The sequence below is a fragment of the Xiphophorus hellerii genome, chromosome 13 (genome assembly GCF_003331165.1).
Source record: "Xiphophorus hellerii strain 12219 chromosome 13, Xiphophorus_hellerii-4.1, whole genome shotgun sequence".
NCBI classification, from domain to species: Eukaryota; Metazoa; Chordata; class Actinopteri; order Cyprinodontiformes; family Poeciliidae; genus Xiphophorus; species Xiphophorus hellerii.
This window is the reverse complement of record NC_045684.1, coordinates 10,617,863-10,640,635: the sequence shown is the minus strand read 5'-3', so window position 1 is coordinate 10,640,635 and position 22,773 is coordinate 10,617,863. Positions and strand designations below refer to the sequence as shown.

At 42.5% G+C, this 22,773-nt stretch overlaps 1 protein-coding gene across 1 annotated transcript in view; it reads left to right on the top strand.

Moving 5' to 3' along the window:
• Positions 1 to 939: 939 nt before the first annotated feature.
• The window catches only part of LOC116730794 (GTPase IMAP family member 4-like), a 100,351-nt gene continuing 78,517 nt past the window's right edge, over positions 940 to 22,773 (top strand). Inside the window, exon 1 of the mRNA XM_032580283.1 lies at positions 940 to 1,038. Coding sequence (XP_032436174.1) covers positions 996 to 1,038 — 43 coding nt within the window. The 5' untranslated portion in view covers positions 940 to 995. The remainder of the gene's footprint in view (positions 1,039 to 22,773) is intronic.

Genomic DNA, 22,773 nt, shown 5'->3' with positions numbered 1-22,773 from the left:
CAGGGCAGGTTGTCGCCGTCTCTGGGTGTTTCCCAACAGAGAGAAGAGAAGCTTGATTGGACAATAGGTGTGAATCCCTGATCGTTTTGCACCAGGGATTCTGTGGTCTCGCTATTTGTCTATTGTTAAGGAAAGGAGGTTGTTATGTGAAGCTGAAAAGGCCGTTTCAGTTCTGGGTTGGGGGAGTAACACTTAGATGGTATCAGGATCAAAGACATGCTGCTGTTATGTGTTACTGTAGAAGTTTATAGGAGAGCAGCTTGATCTCATGACAAGATCATGCAGACACACGATCTCATCATGCAGACACACGATCTCATCATGTCTGCATGACAAATAGCAACAAAAAGCTGTTTCAGCATTCACTAAATGTCTCTTAAAATTTAAAAATATTGACCATCATTTCACACTGATCAGTTCATCCAGGATTTTATTGTTTTTCTGGTTTTTCTGCAATCAAAATCACAGATTTTATTATGCTAATTTAGAAATATTTGTAAGGAATTTGTACAACATTTGCTCTAGTGCCTGATGTTAAAGTGACTTTTTATTAATCACTGTATTGGTCACAGATTATAACTTGACATCAAGTAAGGCTGAAGCATCAGTCACTTCAATTCAGTGTTTTGGACAATTTTGGGAAAACAAAAATCAGTAAAATCAGAAAACATTTGGGAATTTGTAGATTTTGTGTGAATTTAGCAGATTTGTGAAAAACTAGAGGGACTAATTGATGTAATTTGGAGCCACATAAAAAGCTTCAGTGGGCCAGATTTGGCCCCAGGACCATGAGTTTGACACATGTGCTCTAAACGAGCTTCATGTTGACCAAGTAAAGCATGAAAATGATTTCTAAGCTTCTGTGACAGAAAGAGCCAATCACAGCTCCAGTTTCAGTTTGACTGTGGATCTGTATAAAAGTCCTGTGCAGGATCCACACTGGACTCAGTACTTCACTGCAGCCGCAGCGTCTGCACTGCTCTCTCTGACTGATCATGGCCAGCAACAAGTTCAGCCCAAACAAGACCTACAACTGTGGTAAGTCAGGATAACTTTATGTTGAGTTTGTGCTGATGTGGAAATTATCCACCAACAAAAACATGCATTTCACTTTCACTCCTCTTTCTTCTTATTCTACCTCATGTTTCAATATAATCATGGACTTTAATTTCTTGGGTAGACTTGTGTGATATTGAAATGACCACTGATTGTATTTTGACATGATTTTACATTTTTCTTTTTAAACTATAACTAAATATATTAAATAATTGCAGGACTGTAGCCCCACCCTTCTTGCCCTTAGCTTCATCTCAATTTAATCATTCTAACCAAATATAAAGCAACTTTATCTGAATTTGTATATTAATTGCTGTAAAAGTGTAGCTTGTCTCTGCGCCGCCATAAATCCTATTAAAAAGCAGTAACAGGTTTTGCACGGCCACTAAAGATGCAACCAAGGAGAGAAGTACACAGAAAGATACAGGATCTGTTAAGAGCTGTGAGCTGCGCTAAAGTAAATAAAAGAGAGAATTCCTTTGTAAAGGTGAAGATTTATCACAGATTTCAAAGGAAAATAAAAACAGCAGAACGTGGATAATGTGGGAAATATCGGCCCCTTCCAGAATGCAATGGTCTGCCATGTTTGCTGCCCCTTACTGTTTGCTGCTAACAGTAAGGGGCGGGAACAGACCATGTGGCAGTCTCACACCATATTTGGAAATGGGACTAGTGCACTCTGGATATGTAGGGGGCGCTATTTTCTATATTATCCGTGGCCTCCCGTTTATATTTTAATTTGAAATCGGTGATATCTTTACTTTGAACAAGGACTTTCACTCTCAGCATGTATTTTAACTTCTCCTTTATGCTACTGCCTCAACTAACATGAATACATCCTATGTAATATTAATTCCAGCATTACTGGTACCATAAAAGATAAACTATCTAATAAAACAAAAAACGTTTTTATTTTCTTAAGGATGTACAGCAAATTAAGTGACATAAACATGACTTGAAAGTGGATCCAGTTTCACTCAAGGGCCAAATTGTTGAATCTGGTTGGCCCTTTGTTGGCTAATGTTAAATACCCAAAGTATTTAAAATTAGCACATCTTAAATACTTTGGGTATTTAAAATTAGCACATTTTAAATACTTTGAAAAATTCCTGGACAGTCAACTTACCTTTGCTATATTTTTAAGAACTGTTGTCAGAGACTCTATCTTTTAAGAAGATCTAGTGATCTTGGAGTTACCAGACTAGAGCTTGTGTACAAGACAACATTGAGTGTTTTAACTTTTCATCTTTTCAGCTGGTTTGGTCACATGAGCTGCAGAATAAAAGACAAACGTCTAAGAATACTTTCAATAGCAGGTAAATAGTGGTGAAACTCAAACATCTCTCTTAACTGTTTGTTGAAAGAACATGGAAGACGGTCAGTAATATTTTAGCAGAGAGCGATGCTTCCCAAGGTCTCAGATGGATCATTTCTTTTCTTCCAGATACACAGAGGCTGAAGCTCTGAGCACAACATGATGATTCTAATTCAGATTCAAACTTTCTTCTTCACAGGAACAAACATTACAAACAACGATGAGCTGAGGATTGTGCTGATGGGGAAGACTGGGACTGGGAAGAGCGCTACTGGAAACACCATTCTGGGTCGACGGTGCTTTGAATCCAAATGTAGCGCCAAATCCATGACTGTTGACTGCTCCAAAGGCTCCAGTAATATTGATGGACAGCAGGTTACTGTCATTGATTCTCCAGGTTTGTTCAACACCAGGTTTGAAGAAGATAAAACAACCAAAGATCTGAGTCAGTGCGTCTGTTACGCTTCTCCTGGACCCCACATCTTCCTGGTGGTCGTTGCAATCGGCAGATTCACAGAAGAAGAAAAACAATCAGTGCAAACGATTCAAGAAATCTTTGGAGAGGCAGCAGACAGATACAGCATGGTTCTGTTTACCCGTGGAGACGATCTTGATGATACCACCATTGAAGATTATTTGTCTGAAAACCAGGAGCTGCAGGATCTGGTGTCCAGATGTAACGGCCAGTATCATGTCTTCAACAACAAGCTGGAAGATAAGAAACCTCAGGTCACTGAGCTGCTGAAGAAGATCAGAACCATTGTTGACAGGAATGGAGGAAGTCACTACACCAATGAGATGTTCCAAGAGGCTGAGAGGAAAATCGAAGAGGAGAAACAACGAATCCTGAAGGAGAAAGAAGAGGAAATACGTAAAGAGAAAGAAGAACTGGAGAGAAAAAGAAAAGAAAAGTATGAGAAAGAGATTCAGAAAATGTTTGAACAATTCCAGGCTGAGAAAAAGAAGGAGAAGAGAAATGAGAGAAAAGAGATGCAGAGGAGAGAAAAGAGGAGAGGGAAAGGATTGAGGTGGAGAGACAGAGAGAGTTTGCAGCCCTGAAGGAAAAGCAGAAGAGAAATTCAAGAAGCAAAATCCAAGATGCAGCTCCAGCATGAATCTAAGGCCAGAGAAGAAGCTGAGCGAAATAATCCTGTCCTTCTTTTGATTAAAGCTGGAAAGCACTTTGGTAATCGTGTTAAAAGTTTCTTTAAGAAGTTACTGTAAATAGTGAAATTTGTAAACTTGCTGCTCATACAAACATGACAACGACTGCAGGAATCTGAAAACAACAAATTTTAACTGCACGTTTCTTTACAAAAACATTTAAATATAAAACATGGAGAACAGAAAACAACAAACTAGATTCTGTTTCTTTCATTGTGTTAATAAATGAAGTAAATCTCCAGCCAGAGTAAAACTCCTTCACCACATCTTGACATTAAAACTCAGCCAGAACCTGGATGTTCTTTGCACCGTGTTGGACAGTTCTTGTGAGGTTTTCTAAGAACACGGTGCTTAGACCCATTTTAGATCATCATAGACTCTGCACCTCTAGATGGGCCTGAATCAGTTAGAGCTTAACTGTCTATAATATGAAGCTGCCAGACTTTAACACTGTTGGAGATCTTGAAGACTGCAGGCTGATCTTCAATTAACGCTGCTTCAAATCCAATCATAGTCTCTCTATACACTTCCTGTTTGGAAGAAAATGCTTGAATGCATGTTAAGTTAGATTAAAAATGTTTACATTTTATTTTTAAGTATTTTAGCTTTTGAATCATATTTTACTACATACTCTTTATAGACCACCATCTCCTTTTTATAAACAGTAAGTTAAGCATTAAAACAATGCTAAACATAAAGTTCCACTAAATGTTAGACAGTTTGTTCATGTCATATAAATTTGCCACAAATGTCTCTTCAAAACTACTTTTTAAAATAAAATAAATAAACAAGTTCTACTTAACTAATATCCAGAGTTTGTTTCAAATAGGTTTATTCTAGCACAAAGTGATTATTATATTCAAATCCTTCTTTGTGCAGTTCTGTCTATAATCCAGTACAGTCCACACTTTGTCATGTAATCCCAGTTGGGAAATAATGGTCCATCTGGTCTATCTAAGGAAAACCAGAGAACTCTATCAAGTTATTGATTTTTCAGCAGTCCAACATTATGGGCAAGCATGTGGCGACAGTGGAAAAGAACCACTTACCTGGAAGAATCATCTGGCTAAACCAGGATCAAGAGGCTGAAACATCTGGATTCATACTGACTAAATAACTTGGTTTATTCAGGAGTAAAAGGGACTAAATACAAATCTATCTCACACTTTTTATGCTTTTTTCTAAATATTTTTTTAAAAACATCATGCAATGTTTTCCTTTTAATGTTGTAGTTTTAAAACTCCTCAAAGTACTAAATTTACTAATGTGGCACTGAATGTTATCACTTAATGTTTTGTTTCATGTGAAAAACATTATTGCAGTAAAGTATTTCATCAGAGATCACAACTGTTCTGCTCCTGTTTTCAAACTGTCCACTAGAGGGCGCTGTAGCGCTGCTTTACATTTTTTGCCACCAGATAACTGAAGGTTACCTTCTGAAAAAATTTACTTTTTGGTGTATTTTTACTATGTTGTACTTTTTACTTTTACTTGGGCAGTTTCATTATGAGGCATTGATGATCTTATTTTAGTGAAATTGATTCTCTACCCACTGAGAATAACTTCACTGAACAAACATGTTTAACCAAAATATTCACCAGAAACAGACACACACCTTATTTATTTGAATTTTGATATAGTCAAACTTGAAGGAGTTGCCGGTTCGATCCGGCAGGAATATTATATATAATATAAACAAAATTATATAATATAAATATAAATATATATATATATAAAAATTCCCTTCTCACCCACCGCGGGTGGTTCTTATCCTCTGAGCTCGGGTCCTCTACCAGAGGCCTGGGAGCTTGAGGGTCCTGCGCAGTATCTTGGCTGTGCCAAGGACTGCACATTTCTGGACTGAGATGTCTGATGTTGTTCCTGGGATCTGTTGTAGCCATTGGTCCAGTTTGGGGGTGACTGCCCCGAGGGCCCCGATGACCACAGGCACCACTGTGGTCTTCACCTTCCAGGCCCTCTCCAGTTCCTCCCTGAGGCCCTGGTATTTCTCTAGTTTCTCGTGCTCCTTTTTCCTGATGTTGCAGTCGCTTGGTATTGCTACATCTATCACAACGGCTTTCCTCTGTTGTTTATCCACTACGACAATGTCTGGTTGGTTCGCCATTACCATTTTGTCTGTCTGGATCTGGAAGTCCCACAGGATCTTAGCTCTGGCGTTCTCCGCCACCTTTGGGGGTGTTTCCCACTTTGATCTCGGGGTTTCCAGTCCATATTCTGCACAGATGTTTCTGTACACTATGCCTGCAACTTGGTTATGTCGTTCCATGTACGCTTTCCCTGCCAGTATCTTGCACCCTGCTGTTATGTGCTGGACTGTCTCAGGGGCCTCCTTGCACAACCTACACCTTGGGTCTTGTCTGGTGTGGTAGATCTGGGCCTCTATTGCTCTGGTGTTTAGGGCCTGTTCCTGGGCGGCCAGGATGAGGGCCTCTGTGCTGTCCTTGAGTCCAGCTTTTTCCAGCCATTGGTAGGATTTACTGATATCAGCCACTTGGGTTATTTGCTGGTGGTACATCCCATGTAGGGGCTTGTCCTGCCATGATGGTATCTCTGGCACCTCAACCTCCGTTCCTTCCTCTCTGTGCATTTTATTAGAAAAGTGGCTGTTTTATTTAGCAATTGGTCTCTTAATTGATAATAACTTTTCATAAAACGTCCCTCATTTGCTTAATTAAGGGAGATGTAAGTCAGCTGAGTTGTTCTCCAGCCAAATTATTTGAAGAGTTTGAATGAGATTTGTGCAGAACAGTCTGTGGTTCCAGTAAGTGCACTCCTTTCTTGTCAAAGGTGGAGAAAGATATGCTTTTATGATACATTTCTTCCAAGCAGAGAAGCCTGATGCAGCAATTCAAGCTTGTGTTTAATAGCCCACTTACAGGAAAGCTCAGATAAGACTTTGAAAAGCCAACTTTATGTTATACTGGAATAAACTAATAAACTGATACCCCGCACTAAAAGAACATAAAAGGATTAAAGATAAAACACATTAACAACATTTAGGGCTACGATTATAACCCAGTATGAAAACACTCTGATAAATTGTGGTTTAGTTTTTAACTGTCTCCAAAGCAAATTTTCTGAAACCCTCTGCACTGAACTTAGAGTGCATTCACACCAGCCCTGTTTAGTCCATTTTAATTGAACCCAAGTTTATTTGTCTGTGGAGTCTGGTTTTCTTGGGGAAATATGAATGAGATCAAACTCCAATGTGGGCCATAAAAGCGAACTATTATCCACCTAAAAGCCGACCCAGAAAGTGAGTCAAAGCACAATATAAGTGATTTAAAGTTGTTTCACACTTGTTCGTTAATTTAAAACAATTGTCGAGCACTGCAGCCACTGTAATTTTTAGACCTCCAATAAATGACAAAAACTGGACAAATTGCTTCATTTGTTTGTAGAACATGGAGATATTGATAACAGTCATCAAATAGGATGAAATATTTCATAAAGTAAATCTTAAATTTTACCAAACTAATTTTAATAGAGGCAATTAGGTCAAATTTAATCATTGACCAACATAAAAAGAAATTTGCTCAGTTTTCTCTTCCATCTTGACAGAACTGACAGAAACCAAATAATTTATAGATTTGTATCCAGGGAGAATACTCTTTACATACTTTACATATCAAAACATCTGCAATTCTCTCAGCTTTAATTTAAGTCATATTTTATAGGAATCATGTAAGGAATAAGAGAGCTATGACCATCTTTGTGACAGATTCCTGCTCACGCCGCTTTGGAGCAGTTCGGTTTTGTGAACGTGACTCAATCATAACGCCGTCTGAGGAGCATCGCTAGCTGCTTCAGCTGATAGGCGATGTCCAAACCAGTAATGTATAGCAATGGAGAAATCCTACAACTGCTAATATCTGGTACCACTTCATTTCTGTTTACGTCTTGTGAAGAAGGAAGTTTTGTGTCGATTCCTTCAGTAATTCTTGATGTAGTGTGAAATTGAACTGCAGCAGCTGAAAATGTATCAAATGTTACAATTTTGGTCCCCAGTTGAACCGAGTCTACAGGACTATCAGGTCCCCAAATGAAACCGGGTCTTCTCAAGAAGCCAACTAGAGTTTGACTAAAGTGGACTAAGTAGGGTTGGTGTGAATGCACCCTTAGTGTTGTCAAACAATCTGGTAGTTGGAGATTGGAAACTACAGAATGACAGAAGTTAATCTACTGGGTTACAGCATAGAGACGAGGTGAAGGAGTAGAATTGTTTAAAAGTTTCTGTTGTCTGTGAAAGAATGTTTGTAGCTGTTTTATTAAGTGAGTCTTTGGAGATTGTACTGTCAAAGACAGAGCAACAACCAGCAGGGCAACATCAATTACAGAGACCTTGTAAGTATTCACACCCTTACTAATTAACGAGTCTAACGTGTGTCCTTGATTGTCAGTAAAATCAGTGCAATTGATTCAAAAACTCTTAGGAAAGGCAGCAGACAGATACAGCATGGTTCTGTTTACTCGTGGAGACGATCTTGGTGATTCCACAATTGAGGATTATTTCTCTGATAGCCCAGAGTTAAAGGATCTGGTGTCCAGATGTAACGGCCAGTATCATGTCTTCAACAACAAGCTGGAAGATAAGAAACCTCAGGTCACTGAGCTGCTGAAGAAGATCAGAACTGTAGCGAACATAGTCACATGGGCATTTTTCTGTACATATTTTGGGGGGTATTGTTTGATTGGTGGCGTCATCTGACCACCTCACTAATTAGGTCGTCACTTGGTCATGTGATGCTTTTGATAGAGGACTTCAAGTTTCGTTTCATACTCAGTTGGTGTGCGCAAGCGGCAATAGGAAAGACAAAGAACTGAAATAAGGAAGAAATGGACTTCTAGCAACTCCTAACCTTCTGGTTGGAGGGGCATACGGTATGGACAGTTGAGTGGAATATTCTTGTGTTTGTATATGTGTAATAAGTTTCATTTGAGTAATTCATATAAGGGAACATGACGGTTTTATTGATGTATATTTGTCACCGTGTATTTTATTGCAGTGTTCACGGTGGTCTTGGACGTTTATGCGGCAAAAATTCATTTAATAAAACGTTTGAAACCATCAGTCGAAGTGTTGCACCTTCATCAACCAGCGAGAAAACGTTGGGAGCAGCTATAAGAACCATTGTTGACAGGAATGGAGGAAGTCACTACACCAATGAGATGTTCCAAGAGGCTGAGAGGGAAATCGAAGAGGAGAAACAACGAATCCTGAAGGAGAAAGAAGAGAAAATACGTAACGAGAAAGAAGAACTGGAGAGAAAAAGAAAAGAAAAGTATGATGAAGAGATTGAGAAAATCTATGAACAATTCCAGGCTCCTTGATTGTCAGCCAAGCAAAGTACATAAAACAGTAGACAGAGCCAATCAAAACTGCAGTTTCAGTTTGTCTTCAGGGCTGTTTAAGACTTGTAAACTTGTATTCATTACTTCACAGCAGCTGCAGTGTCCACACCGCTCTCTGACTGATCATGGCTACCTTCGAATGGATCCCAAGAATGACATTCATCTATGGTAAGTCAGGATAACTAAATGTTGAGTCTATTCTGATGTAGAAAATATTTAACAAAAATATACAGACACATATTACTGAAAAGCCCATTTCTTTTAGGAACTTTGTGACTGGGTGAAACATGTATACAAATACACACATCATTGCACACAAGATGTCTTAAAACATTTATTTCTGTAAATTATAATGATTTTCCACGTACAGCTAAAGAAAACATGACATTTAATATCAATGAGAAAACATTTTCAACACACAAAAATGTGGACTTAATGAAAATGCTTAATCCCGGCTTGAATGTTGTTTTAAAACTGTATTTTTAAATTGACTAACAGGCCTTACCTTATTTCATATTCTAATGTATTAAACTTAACTATATAAATGTGGAGCTTTTCACTTTCTGCCTTGTTTTCTGTAATTACGTCATCTTTTTATACAATGCTAGATTTTAATTTGTTATAGTGTGATATTAGTCACTGTTGATATTTTGACATTACCTGATATTTCTCTCTTTTTCAATTAAAACCAAATACATTAAATGTATTTTTCTCACCTTTACGTCATCTCAATGTATTAATTTCTAATCAGACAGAATACAGCTGATGAAAAGAAAAGGTAAATTAACTTAATCTGAATAATTGCAATAAGGTTGCCACTGTCATGACGTATGTTGGTGTTGGACCCAAAGGCAGCAGTCTGAGAAGTTGAACAGATTTTAACGATGTAATAAAGAATGAAAAAACAAAAACGTCTAACAAAAAGCCAAGAGGAACACAGGGAGCCGCAACAGAACAAAAATAACAAGAACCAGGAACAACAGAGAATCAACAGGACTTGGTGTGATTTAACAGGAGGAACCAGCAAGAACTGTGAGCAGGAGAAAGGCTTAAAAACTGTGAGGGTGAATTCTGGAACAAAAGACCTGAGCTTATAGACTATCAGGCTGCAGGTGTGAAGGGAAGCAGAGGGAGAGAGTACACAACAACACAACAACAGGGGAGCCAGGAAGATGAATCAAAGAGTAACTAGACAAAGGGAATAAACAAACTAGGATCTCTGAGAAAGGACTGAATGAAAGTAAAATAGAAACAAGACTGAACTAAGGAACACACTAATAATGGAAGTAGACTGAAATCATCAAAACAACTCAAAATGCTCTTGGCAGCTTCTCTCTAACTTGCCATAAATTAGATTAAATAGTATTAATGGAAAGTTTAGTGTCAGGGATTGTTGGTGTATTATTAGGTCAGCGGTACTCAAATATAAATCTTTAAGGTCCACAAATACACTTTTCAATATATATATATATATATATATATATATATATATATATATATATATATATATATATATATATATATATATATATATATATATATATATATATATTATAAACCGTGAACCCGAAAGTCTAATATTAAAAATTTTCTTTTCACACAAAACAATAAAGATGAGGAAATAAAATGTCATTTTAAATTATATAAAAATGGACATACTTAAACGAGAAACTTCTGCCAAAACATGAAAACAAATGTGAGGAGGGAGTTTGGAAAACATTTTTAAAATTAATATAAAAGGCAGGAGAGGGTAGAGCAACTGTTTGAAATGACTCAAACTCAAAGCTCAGGAATTTAAAAATGAAAGGCTAGTTATGCTTACCTAAGACCCATGCTATTCTGAGTGAGCGCTCCTTTGCTTTTAGTTGTTTTGGAAAGGCTTTTTCAAAATACCACAGGAAAAGAAAGGATTTCTCAAATATGTGTGAATGAAGGTAACACTCCAAGTGTGTTTCTAATGAGGGAATAACTTTATAACATGAGATAAAGCTGTAAAAAAATAAACTTTACATAATACTGCCCGAGGGTGTAGAAACCAGTTTGTCATTGCAAGCAATGCAGAGGACAAGTTCCAGTCACATAGGAGAAAAAAGGAGGATTCTACAAGACGTCTATTACATTAATGTTACTGTGTTTCTATACAGAAATATATTTTTCATTTGCATATTTAACTTTGATTTAACCAGGTGGTCACCATTGAGATTTGAGACTTTTAAAGGAGACTTGGCAATGATAGGCAGCAATATAACAAAACAGTTAAACATTACATGCAAATAACATACACAAAAACAACCTAAAAACAGTTTTACATTTTTAAAATAAGATTCAAGTGGTTATTAAGCATAGAAATATACATTCCACTCAATTGATATGTAATGTTTTTATTTGTTGCTATTGTTTTATACAAATTATATTGTGATATATATCATTGCTGCCACCCATCACAATATACATGGTGATATGAATGTTGTGCTATATTGCATATCACAAAACTGTTAGATCAGATAAAAATTGTTTTAAAGTTATTAGAAACTGTAACACTTCAATGTGCTAATATGTTTTTAACTCATTGATCCTCTCATCTGTAATATGCAGCTACTGTCTGGTCACAGACTAGCCAAACTGTACTCAAACCATTAGAAAGTCTCTATAATCGGGCCTTAAAGGTTTAATATCAAAAATATAATCAGATTCCATCACTGTCACATTCTGTCTAAATTTGGCATGCTGGATTTTTCTAACCTTTTAAGTCATAAACTTTTAAAATTGATTTTTAAATGTTTAAACAGACTTGCACCTAAACCATTAAGTGATTGTATACAGAAATTGCAGGGAAACAGCAAATCTACCAGAGTGGCAGTAAATGACAATTGTAATGTTCCAATAACTTTAAATCATAACTTCCTGCTTTGACAATATATAGCATTCATATTTCTATACAACTACCAGATTTTATACAACTGGGTAATTGGGTAGAGATTGAAGATTTAGTTTTTATTATTACAAACATAAAAACAAAATTCAAGCTAATGTAAAATATACCTCTTCCATTTCTGATTTCACCTGTATCTTATCCATGTCATTGATTCCCTCAATGCTTCCCAAGGTCTCAGATGGATCATTTCTTTTCTTCCAGACACACAGAGGCTGAAGCTCTGAGCACAACATGATGATTCTAATTCAGATTCAAACTTTTTTCTTCACAGGAACAAACATTACAAACAACGAGGAGCTGAGGATTGTGCTGGTGGGGAAGACTGGGAATGGGAAGAGTGCTACTGGAAACACCATTCTGGGTCGACAGTGCTTTGAATCCAAATGCAACGCCAAATCCCTGACTGTGAACTGCTCCAAAGGCTCCAGTAATATTGATGGACAGCAGGTTGCTGTCATTGATACTCCAGGTCTGTTTGACACCAGATTTGAAAAAGATAAAACCACCAAAGATCTTGGTGAGTGTGTCTGTTGCGCTTCTCCTGGACCCCACATCTTCCTGGTGGTTGTTGCAATCGGCAGATTCACAGAAGAAGAAAAACAATCAGTGCAAAAGATTCAAGAACTCTTTGGACAGGCAGCAGACAGATACAGCATGGTTCTGTTTACCCATGGAGACGATCTTGATGATACCACCATTGAAGATTATTTGTCTGGAAGCCCAGAGCTGCAGAATTTGGTGTCCAGATGTAACGGTCAGTATCATGTCTTCAACAACAAGCTGGAAGATAAGAAACCTCAGGTCACTGAGCTGCTGAAGAAGATCAGAACCATTGTTGACAGGAATGGAGGAAGTCACTACACCAATAAGATGTTCCAAGAGGCTGAGAGGGAAATCGAAGAGAAGAAACAACGAATCCTGATGGAGAAAGAAGAGGAAATACGTAAAGAGAAAGAAGAACTTGAGAGAAAAATACAAGAAAATTATCAGAACATGTTTCAGAAAATGCATGAACAATTCCTGGCTGAGAGAGAGATAGAGAGGTTGTACAGACAGCAGGAAGAAGAGGAATGGAAAAAGGAGATGGAAAGGAGGATGATGGTGGAGGAGAGGAGGCATGAATGGGAAATGAGAAGGGCAGAGAAAATGGAGAGAGACAGGGAGTTAGAAATGCTGAGAAGACAACAAGAGCACCAGAAGATCAGGGAAATTCAAGAAGCAAAATTGCAGCGGCACTACAACCAAATGGAGGAGCAGAAGAACAGAGAAATTCAAGAAGCAGAATTCCAGCTGCAGTTGAAACAACTGGAAGAGCAGAAGAACAGAGAAATTCAAGAAGCAAAAGCCAAGCTGCAGCAAAAGCATCAATCTAAGGCCAGAAAAATAGCTGAACATTGGGCAAAATTTAAAAAACGCTTTTCTAACGTTTTTAAAAGGTATGTTGGTTATCCTGCAATAGTCAGCCCCGCCCACTCCTCACTACTCCCCAGGGCTGCCTACTGACCAGTTCTCCGTCTAACAGGTCCGGAAAATCTCTGAGTCCTGGGTATTACCCTAAGAGTACTCTATAAGAGATAATCTATTTAAACTGGTAGCGAAAGTGACTCGTCTAGCTCTAACTACCTCCAATCCAGAAGTTATGACCCTTTACAGTTAAGAAACAATCAGCTGAGTAGCCCTCGCAGCTGCATAATTCCAATAACCACTTCTGTTAACGGTAGCCCACTTTCTAAATCATAACTTGCACTTGGAACCGGCTAGATTATGTTTAGTGACTTAGAGGTAAGTCCCAGGGTCATTATTTACTCTCACCAAAGGAAATTATGAAGCCTCCTGTTTACTGGAATCATGTACATTAGTTTTACCTTAATTAAAAGAACTGGACAACGATTAAATGACTCTATTAATTCCAATGTCCACCAACCTCATTAGAATTTTATAGTATAAATTTATTAAGCAAGCTTGAGCAGGGATATGCGACATACAAATCAATAATCAATCTTATATAACTCAAAAACAGTGTAATCAGATTTACATGTACAATCATTCTACCCTGTCTTCTTCTAACTTAGGTCGCACTTTCTGAAATGGAATTTCAATGAGCAGATTCAACTCATACCCAGACGATGGTGGATCTTTTGGCAGCAGGAATTTCTAGCATCCTTGGTCGAGGTCTATGCTTTGTGTGGAAAAATCCTCCTTAGAAAGGAAACAAAGCAGAACGGGTCTGAATCCCTTTTGCAAGACCCAGTTCTTCCTCCTTGTGGGACCTTTGTCCTTCCTCCAAGTCCTGCTGCAGAGTTTAAAAGTGCTGAGTTGAGACGAGACCGTCTGTCAAATAAAGAACTAGAGATGGGGCAACGGGACCCAGTCCTTTCTTCGCGGTGTGAAGTCTGAGCTTCCCCGTAGTTCTGGAGTGCGGTCCGTGTTTCAATCTGCTCCTGCATGCTATTGCAGGTGTTGTCTCTTCTTCTCCGCCGCCGGACTGGGAACGGTTGGTTCCTCTTTTCAGCCCCTTTTTATGCCTCTCCTCACCATGTGTGTGTATGGGAAGGTTTGGCCTACGTGACTTTCTGCACGGCTGCTGCGTCTCATGAAAAAGTCCCCCCCATTTCTCAACCTGCTTGCTGACCACAGTGGAATTTCCCGTCTTTCTCCTTTCTTCCTGTGCTCCTTGGCCATCTGTTCAGAACTGCTTGCGACATTTCCTGTTTTCAGGGCTGTACTGCACATTCGTCTTCTCTATATTCTATAACTCACTTTATCTATTAAAACTCAGTAAACACATTCAACTTGTTGTTAAATTGATTTCAGATGATTATAACTTCATATTCATTGACAATAAATCACATCTTTTCCTTGTTGTTAATCATTAACATAATCATTACATATTTAAATCATTACAGATCATTAATCAGAGATGCTTTGCAAAAAGTTATTGAGTGATTACTTATATTCATGTTAGACTTATATTCATGTTATTCAGACTTATTCAACTTAATTAACTTTTAATCAAACTACAGGATTACTTTATTTCTTCCAAGCCATTATGCATCTTTTTCTGCGTGTGCCTGGAAAGATCTCATACCCTTATGCCAGTTTTCTTGACACCCCCTCCATGAGATCGGACGGTGCCGCGCAGAAAACACAGAGTCCAAAGTCAAAAGAGATCAAGTCCATCACCACAAGTGGCAGTGAGGATGTCCCGCTCATAGCAGGTAACCGGAGACGATGAAGGTGTCCAGGAATCCACAACCTCATACTCCGACAGATTGGATGGCGGAGAAAGCCAGTGTTCTGCACCCAAATCGTCGTCAAGGGTAGTGTCACCTGAGACGGAAAGGGCGGAACGCTCCAGCGGAGGCTGCAGAGGCGAAGGCAAATCCATGCCAAAGTCTGGCAGCGCGGACGGGTTGTTGCAGTAGCCTTCCAATTCTGCCAACAGATCCTGGAAATCCATATCACTTGGTGATGGAGATGAAGGGGAAAGGATGTCCTCAGTCTGGCATGCTTGGGGAGATGAACTGAGGTTCTCAGTTTGGGTACCTCTCTCGTTAGTCGCACTGCTGGCTTGGCTTCCGACGTCGATAAACAAATCTGGAGACACGGGACGTGTAGGCGGAAGGTAGTCGCCCACCGCCACAATTCGTCCATCCAACAGATGTAAAGTTGGGAGGCATTGCCGAGTAATTTGGTGTTCCCATAATTTATGAATCACGGGCAGCCGTAGTCCCGTATACAACGGAGATGTTGTGAAGTCGTCGTCGTCTAGGCCAAACGCAGAGGTCCACACGATTTTGTGCACCCGTTCCAGGGATCTAGAGGTGGAATCCGCTATGTAGGGCAAATCCTCCAGCCCTGTGGCGCAGAGGATTGCCGTTACATTGCTAAATTGGCTGCTCACGCATTTGTGACACCAGCGGGAAGACGATGCAACCCAAATGAACCCATAAGATTCTGCAGTGACTCCACATCCCACACAGCAGGTTGATGCCTGAGGAGAAACAGTAACCCAGGTAACTTCATGATCAGTGGTTATTGATTAACAACATGTACTTACAACGACGAAAATGCAAAAGCGAAAGCTGAGAGAGTAGGCTGATTTAAGCCCGTGTGCCGGCGTATTTTGCGAGCCAAGGTGAATTAATCACAGGAGCCGGAATGTCATGATCCGGAGCGGGTTCACCTCGATCATAGACATGAGCTGAATCATGGAATATTGCCGCGTAGGTCATCAGCCATACAACAATGGCTAGGTCCGAGGTCTCACGGAGCCAGTAGAGGACCACCAGGATCCCCCAAACCGTTGCCCAAAGAGCCAGAATTATCCATTTCTGCATCCAAATTCGCCGTCCCCGACCCTTGATAGACAAGGCCTGGCGCGCTAAGTAGACGAGGATAGATACTGCGAATAGCCCTTCTAGAATAGCTGTGAGGATCTTAAATGGGGCGGTTCGTGTGGCTTGCATGCCCCCAAGGACCAATTCCAATATCAGGGCTGTGGTATCGGTGATGAGCCATAGGCAGACCACAACACCCCTGCGCCAATTAATGCGGGTACGGCCCATCAAGTAACAAGCGAAAAGGGATGAAGCCAACCCCCATTTGTGGAGAACGATGGGACGGAGGATAAGCTTGGCATATCCTTGTAGCGCAACGAAGATCCTCATAGGATGTCCTTTAGGCCAAGGACCGGTGTGGCAGAAGACTACCCAGGCCAGGGTAATCCCTAAATGCTCAAGGGTACTCACTTGAATCGGGGCAAAAAGTGAGTTGGGATTAGATGAGTTGGTTGAAGAGTTAGTTGAAGAGTTGGTTTCCATGATGTCCGATGATGGTTGCTCTGGATCAGGTCTTCTCGGCAGCTGCGGTGAAGGTTGAATGGCTCGCAGGCACACGGCAGCTCTCTCTTATGCAGAAGTAGGCTCCTCCTTCGGGGGGAGGGGCTGGTAGTTCCTCTTTTTACAACGACACAGTGCCTTTAGCCACGCCTCCAGGACGATTTTACAGATGATCAACGCCACAGCGACGCCCAGGAGGCCCAAGAGGTATGGCCACAGCAGACTCAAAGCACTCATCAACCATTGTTCAACAATGTTGAGGCCCTCTTCCACCACATGAGCAACTTCTTCCGCAACCTCAGAAATAGCGGCCACCAATGTTGCCCCCATAGTCTCGTACCAGTAACAATCATGTTGATCAGGGCCTTCGCCACATTTTTGCCAGTTCTCTGTAGTGGTTGAGCAGGTGAGATTGGAATACAAAAGGTTAGGTCCTACCCAGTCAAATCCTGAATCTATGTGGCCATTACACAGACTTTTACGGAAAGCATGTCCTTCTGCGATGGCTATAAGGGAGTCAGGGATGAACGGAACAGGAAGACCAAGTATACTCTTGCGCTTCTGGAGATGATATCCTAGAATTGCATCGGTGCAGGTCCGTCCGCTCACTATCGCCCTTCGCCATGTTCCATTGAATTTTCGCCAAGTAACCTCAGAAGAGTGAGTGTCATACTCGTCTGCATAATGGTCTTCGCAGTAACTTTCCCAACCTCGGAGCTCTCCGCAGGGTCGTCTGGCCAATCCTATTACACATTCAAGGATATTTCTGGTGTTGTTTTTACAAGTCATGCGCCAAGGTCTTGGGCTAACGTAACTGGCCGGTCTCCAAAAAATCCCAGGCCAAATCATGCGTTCCTTAGAGTAGACCGTAGCGATGTACTGGTACTGTACCCAATAGTTTGTTGATTCTGTAAGGCATGGTGTAACCCAGGCTTCAAACTCATGTTGTTGGAGTCCCCACCACTCGTAGTCCCATTTTCGATAGTAATCCTCGTACCAGGCTCGTAGGGCCCATTTAGCCGTAGGAGCTTTATCAGGATCAGGGCAGTTATACCTCCAGGTAGAGTGCAAAGCGTTGCCGACCTGCCAGAGGTCGCACCGTGGCGATGAGAGGGTTTTCTTCCAGCAGGTGTCATTTAGGCTCTCAAAAATTCTGTTTGCAACACACTTGTCAATTTTTGCAAAGTCCGCTTTAGGAGCGGTGAGAAGGTCATCGGGAGTCGGAAGGCGCTGCGTACGCAAGTTGGCAATGTATAGATCCGTTAATCCAGTGTGAGAACGAACTGTCCCCTCTGGGAAGTCTCCCATAAAGAACGTTTGGTCTTTGGCTATGTATGTCCACGGGAACGTGCTGTTCAGCCAGGGTTCAATTTCTGTACGGTGTGGACGTGTAGAGTGCCAAAAATCAGCCCAGTATTCTTCTATGGCTGATACTATATAGTTCTGTCCTACACATTTCACAAACTTGTTCCAGAGGCAAGGATTTAACCAAAGAAAGTGGTGTTTGTAACAGTGCTGTTGCTCGGCCTGATACATAAACTGTCTAGGTCCTTGTCTGATCAGGAAAGCCGTCATGTTAGTCAAATTGGCCGATGTAGGCGAAATCGTTGCATTAACTGGAAGATTACCTCGGGAGGCATTTCTGTAGGTCCAGTTCCCCGTTGGTGCTGTTGGGATGGTGTCATCCACCCTGCAGTTCAGGTGATAATCTCCCCAAAACTCCTCTCGGGGAAGCCAGGCTCGACAGCCGGAGGACCTGTGTGGGGCTGGGTATACTACTTCGGTATCCCAGTACCCCTGGTTTGGTAACAGTAGCAGTGATCGACAAGCCATGTTGCAATGCCATTCTGGCGTACCTCGATCCGGGTGAATCCAGTTGCATCTGACGGTCCGTCGCTCTTTGTTTTGCAGAACCCGTATCCAGCATAGCACTCCAGTCTCGAGGAGGTCGTAGTTGTAGATCTCCCAGGTACGATTCAGAAGGTCGTCCAGTGTGGAGTCGTTCAATTTGAAAGCTCGGCTTTCCACGTACTTTTTACCGTTGTCTTTGGCGAACAGTCCGGTTCGATTCTGGACAGAAGTTTCGTTGTCCCATGGTACAAAAATAGCCGTGGTGTTTGTGTTCCAACAATTGAAGTTGGCGTACTTGGAATGTCCGTAGGTGACTCTTGTATGCGTAAGATACCACGGTCCAACTCCGATGAAGTAGAAGATAGTAGCAAGAACAGCAGCAGCAAACAGCAGGGCAAGAAGCGTTAGCAGCCCTTTCAGGCATAGGGATTTTCCGGTTATCGTAGTCGTTTTCCGTAGCAAAGGTTCGTTAGAGGTTTCCGAGTCGTCGTCAGTGTCAGTAGAGCTGTCTGATTCCGATGTAACATCCAGCAACTCCGGGTGTGTAGGCTGGCGCTTCATGCCGATAGCATCCATCCTGGCCAGATTAGTGCTTCTCTGGGATCCGATGTGTCAGGCTTTGCACAGACTTTCCTCAAAGCCTTGAGGTGGCCCTGGTTGGCAGGGTTCTTTCCAACCCGTCTGTTGGCCCTTCTCTGCTGCAGGGCTGTAAATATGGGAGAGGGGTAGGGTAAATCAGGTTCCAACCCCCTCCACACCCACTTCCAGTGGAACACCCTCCAGTAATCCGGCCGAGGAAACGGGCCTTGGGCGGTGCCAGTTTTCAGGGCCTGGTCATACCAGGATTCGTGTTTGTACCCTATTGGGGCAGGCACTGAAATGTAGGTGTACAATGATTGTCCATGCAGAGTTAGCCTGGTGCGGTACCCCCAGGATGACGGAGTATAAATCCTCTGGTGTGGTGGATTGGGGTAGACCCTGTCAATTTCCAATTTCAATGGAAGCTTGGTGTTATTAAATATATAACATTCTGGATTCGTTTCCCTCTGTATTATGGTTTTCGCCATGCTTGGTGATGTGGTCCAAATGATCATGTCATTAACTGCAATTTCACAATACAGTCCTTGCAGTGGTTCAAGATAATGGGGACCCCACCTAATCCGTAGCTCGATCCCCCGTACCCTGAAATACACTGTATTAAAAGTCCATGGTAGAGATCTTGGACACATAGGGGAGATTGATGCAAAATTAACCGTGTTTTCAGATCCTCTTCCTTGCCAAGCAGGCGGTGCGGTCGGGATAAATATATGTGGCTTCGTGGGAGGGGGCGTCGTGTATTCTTCACTTTCCCCCACCTGTTTTGTGTTTTGGAAATTGGTGGGTCGGAGATATATGAGATATTTGAGAAAATAGGCCTCGGTAAGCGGATTGGAAACAGTGAAATCTTCTCTTGGCATATCGAGTAGAATGGAGGTGGTAGGGAGTCTTAGAAACGGGCCTCTGTCTGATAGTCCCGATGAGACTCCAACCCCCACTTTGAACAATCTAGTCACAAAACACTGTCTCCCCTTTCGCTTTTTGGTTTTTTGCTGACCTTTAGACTTGACGACTCGTTTTTCTCCTTCCGGTGCGTCCATCAGTTTTGGTTTGTCTTTCTCCATGGAAATGCTAAGGCGAGCTTCTGCCAGGCGTGAGTTTTGGGTTTCTTCTTGGGGGGTTCCGGCTCCGTACTGGACACGGTGGCGTAAATCTGCTCGTCTGGTACCACTTTGATGGCTGCTCCGACTGAGTAGATCCCTTTATAGGGGACGGTGATCATGCGCACTGACAGCTGGACGTGACAGGAGGTACTAGGATCAGAGGGCGTGCCCGCCCTGTGAGCCACGCCTCCCGGGTGTTGCAAAACTCCATCCCGAAACTGGGATTCCGCTGTCACCCAGTAGAGGCAAGACTTCTCCTTTGGTCTTACCGCATTGCTGCCCCATCCGTCCACTTCAGTGGTGTAGTAATACATGTCTGAGCTGCGCACCCCATCTTCCCTTGGTGCATCCGGTAGATCTACTATTGGTATTGTGCAGTCATTGATGACCTCCAAAATCAGATGTGCCCAGGTGGTCAGTTCCCAGGGGCCTGTCCACCCACCGTTAACGGCTTGCTCTCGGGCGTCATCTGGGAGTGCACTGAGCTCCTCGGCTGATGGTTGGTATGCATGAGGCCGATGTACCCGGAAGACCACAGGAGAGTGGTTGGCATTCAATGGTGGAAATGACAGGGAAGCTCTAGCAGCGTCATACGGCCAGGCGGCTTGAACAGAATCCCACAGGACATCATGCGGTCCTTCTTCCCTCCTCCACACCCATGGGTCCAGTTCTTCTGGAGTGTTCGGAGGAGCGGAAGGTCCTGGTAATATTATCGGTATGGGGCTCCCATAGTTCGATTGCACTCGCCCGTAGGTTCTGTAATACCGCAGCGAGCTGTAGAACCTTGTCACTTGCCACCCTTCCGCTTCGCCTGTCAGTGTTACTTCTCCGCTCCTTAGCTGTTCCTCACACACAGGACAGTGGTGTAGCTCATTTCCATCCCACGTGCAATAACAAGTTCTTGGTTCTTCCTTGAGCCACCCCCATTGGGTTTCCAACTTAAGCCGGGGCAGGTAACCCACTCGGCAGTTCCCACAGATTGTATTGTTCAATACCGTGACCGGGGAGACGCGAAGATGTTGTAGCATCTCTGCGGTAGCCCCCTGGTGCCTTGGCTTCTCACGGCCTGGTCCTTCCCAGATAATGGGGAGATGGTGGTCCGTTAAACAAACCGGGCAGCCGCTTTTAGCTTTCCCCCAACCCAGCATCTCTCTCTCCTCCGACAGGACTCCATTTTTAGCCCAATCCAATTTCTTCAGGGCTCGTCCTGCCCAAATCCCTGAAGGTGTTCTTCTAATTACAACCACCCCTTTCACGGTGGCCAGTCCGAGATAGGGTGGAATGGTACATGATTCACTGGCCATTTCACCGGCTTCTGTTTCACTTTAGTCAGGAACTGGCTTGAGCTGCTCAACTCCTTGGATCCCTTTTCGTTCCAGCAATACTGTGTTCCTATCCAGTACTTTCTTGACGATGTCAGTTGTCTCGAACTTGGGTTTTACTGCTGCATGTACAGGTTGCTCTCTTGCTTTGACCCACACGCGCTGTCCCTCTCGGAATGGCACTCTGGGCGTCAGCTTCTCCTTTTTGTCGCTGGAGCCCCGCCCCACTTCCTTCGTGGTGAACGGCCGTTGGTTGAGCTCCATCGCAGGGGCGGGTCTTTCGGCTCTGCTTCTGTCATTCAGGGCCTGCCCTATTTCCACCGCTTGGGTGCTCCAGCTGTTGGTGTTAGCATTTTTAGCTATCCAGCTTTTCACTAACCCAATGGCTCGTTCCACCACTCCGTTAGCTTGTGGGGTGTAGGGTGGCGAGTAAACTCGCATCACTCCATACTTCTGACACCACTGGTCAACCTGTGAATTACGGAAATGAGTTCCATTGTCCGTACGCAGCTCTTTCGGGATTCCCAGGGCACTGCATACTTGTTCTAGCATGCCGACAACGCTATTGCCGTTTGCTTTCCTGGCTGCTTTTGTAGTTACAAACCCCGACATAGAATCCACCAGCACTAAGAGGTACTTTTCACCTCTCCTTCCTGTTATCCCCATGGGACCTGCAACATCCATGCAGACTGAGCCCCAGGGGACCGTGCTTTTGATGGACAACCCATCCATCCGCTGCCCTCGGCGACCTGCGTTGTATTGACCACACACCTCACAGTCCCTTAGCACGCGTTGGACTTGTTTCACTGGGATCCAAAGGTCTTGCTCCTCCAGCTCCTTACGGGTAGGTCGTACGCCTGCATGTCCAAGGGCCTCATGCACGCTCCGCACGACCTCGACCACGTACTCTTCTGGGACCTCCCGTCCTCTGGGAGTACTGTCCCACTTCTCGGTACCGACAAAGACGATCTTTCTTTGTTGGACATAACAGTCCACTTCATCATTCCCACGCCAATGAGCTCCCTCATGCGTGTGTGCTCTTTGATGCTCAACATCTATTTCCAACTGTAGTTTTAGCTCAGCAATCTTTTTCCACAAGTCTTGGTGTGCCACTGGCTTGCCCTTTGCTGTCTCGAAACCATTTTCTTCCCAAATGGCCAAGTCCTCTCTAAGGGCCTGAGCACAGTAGTAACTGTCGGTTACTAACCTGGCACTT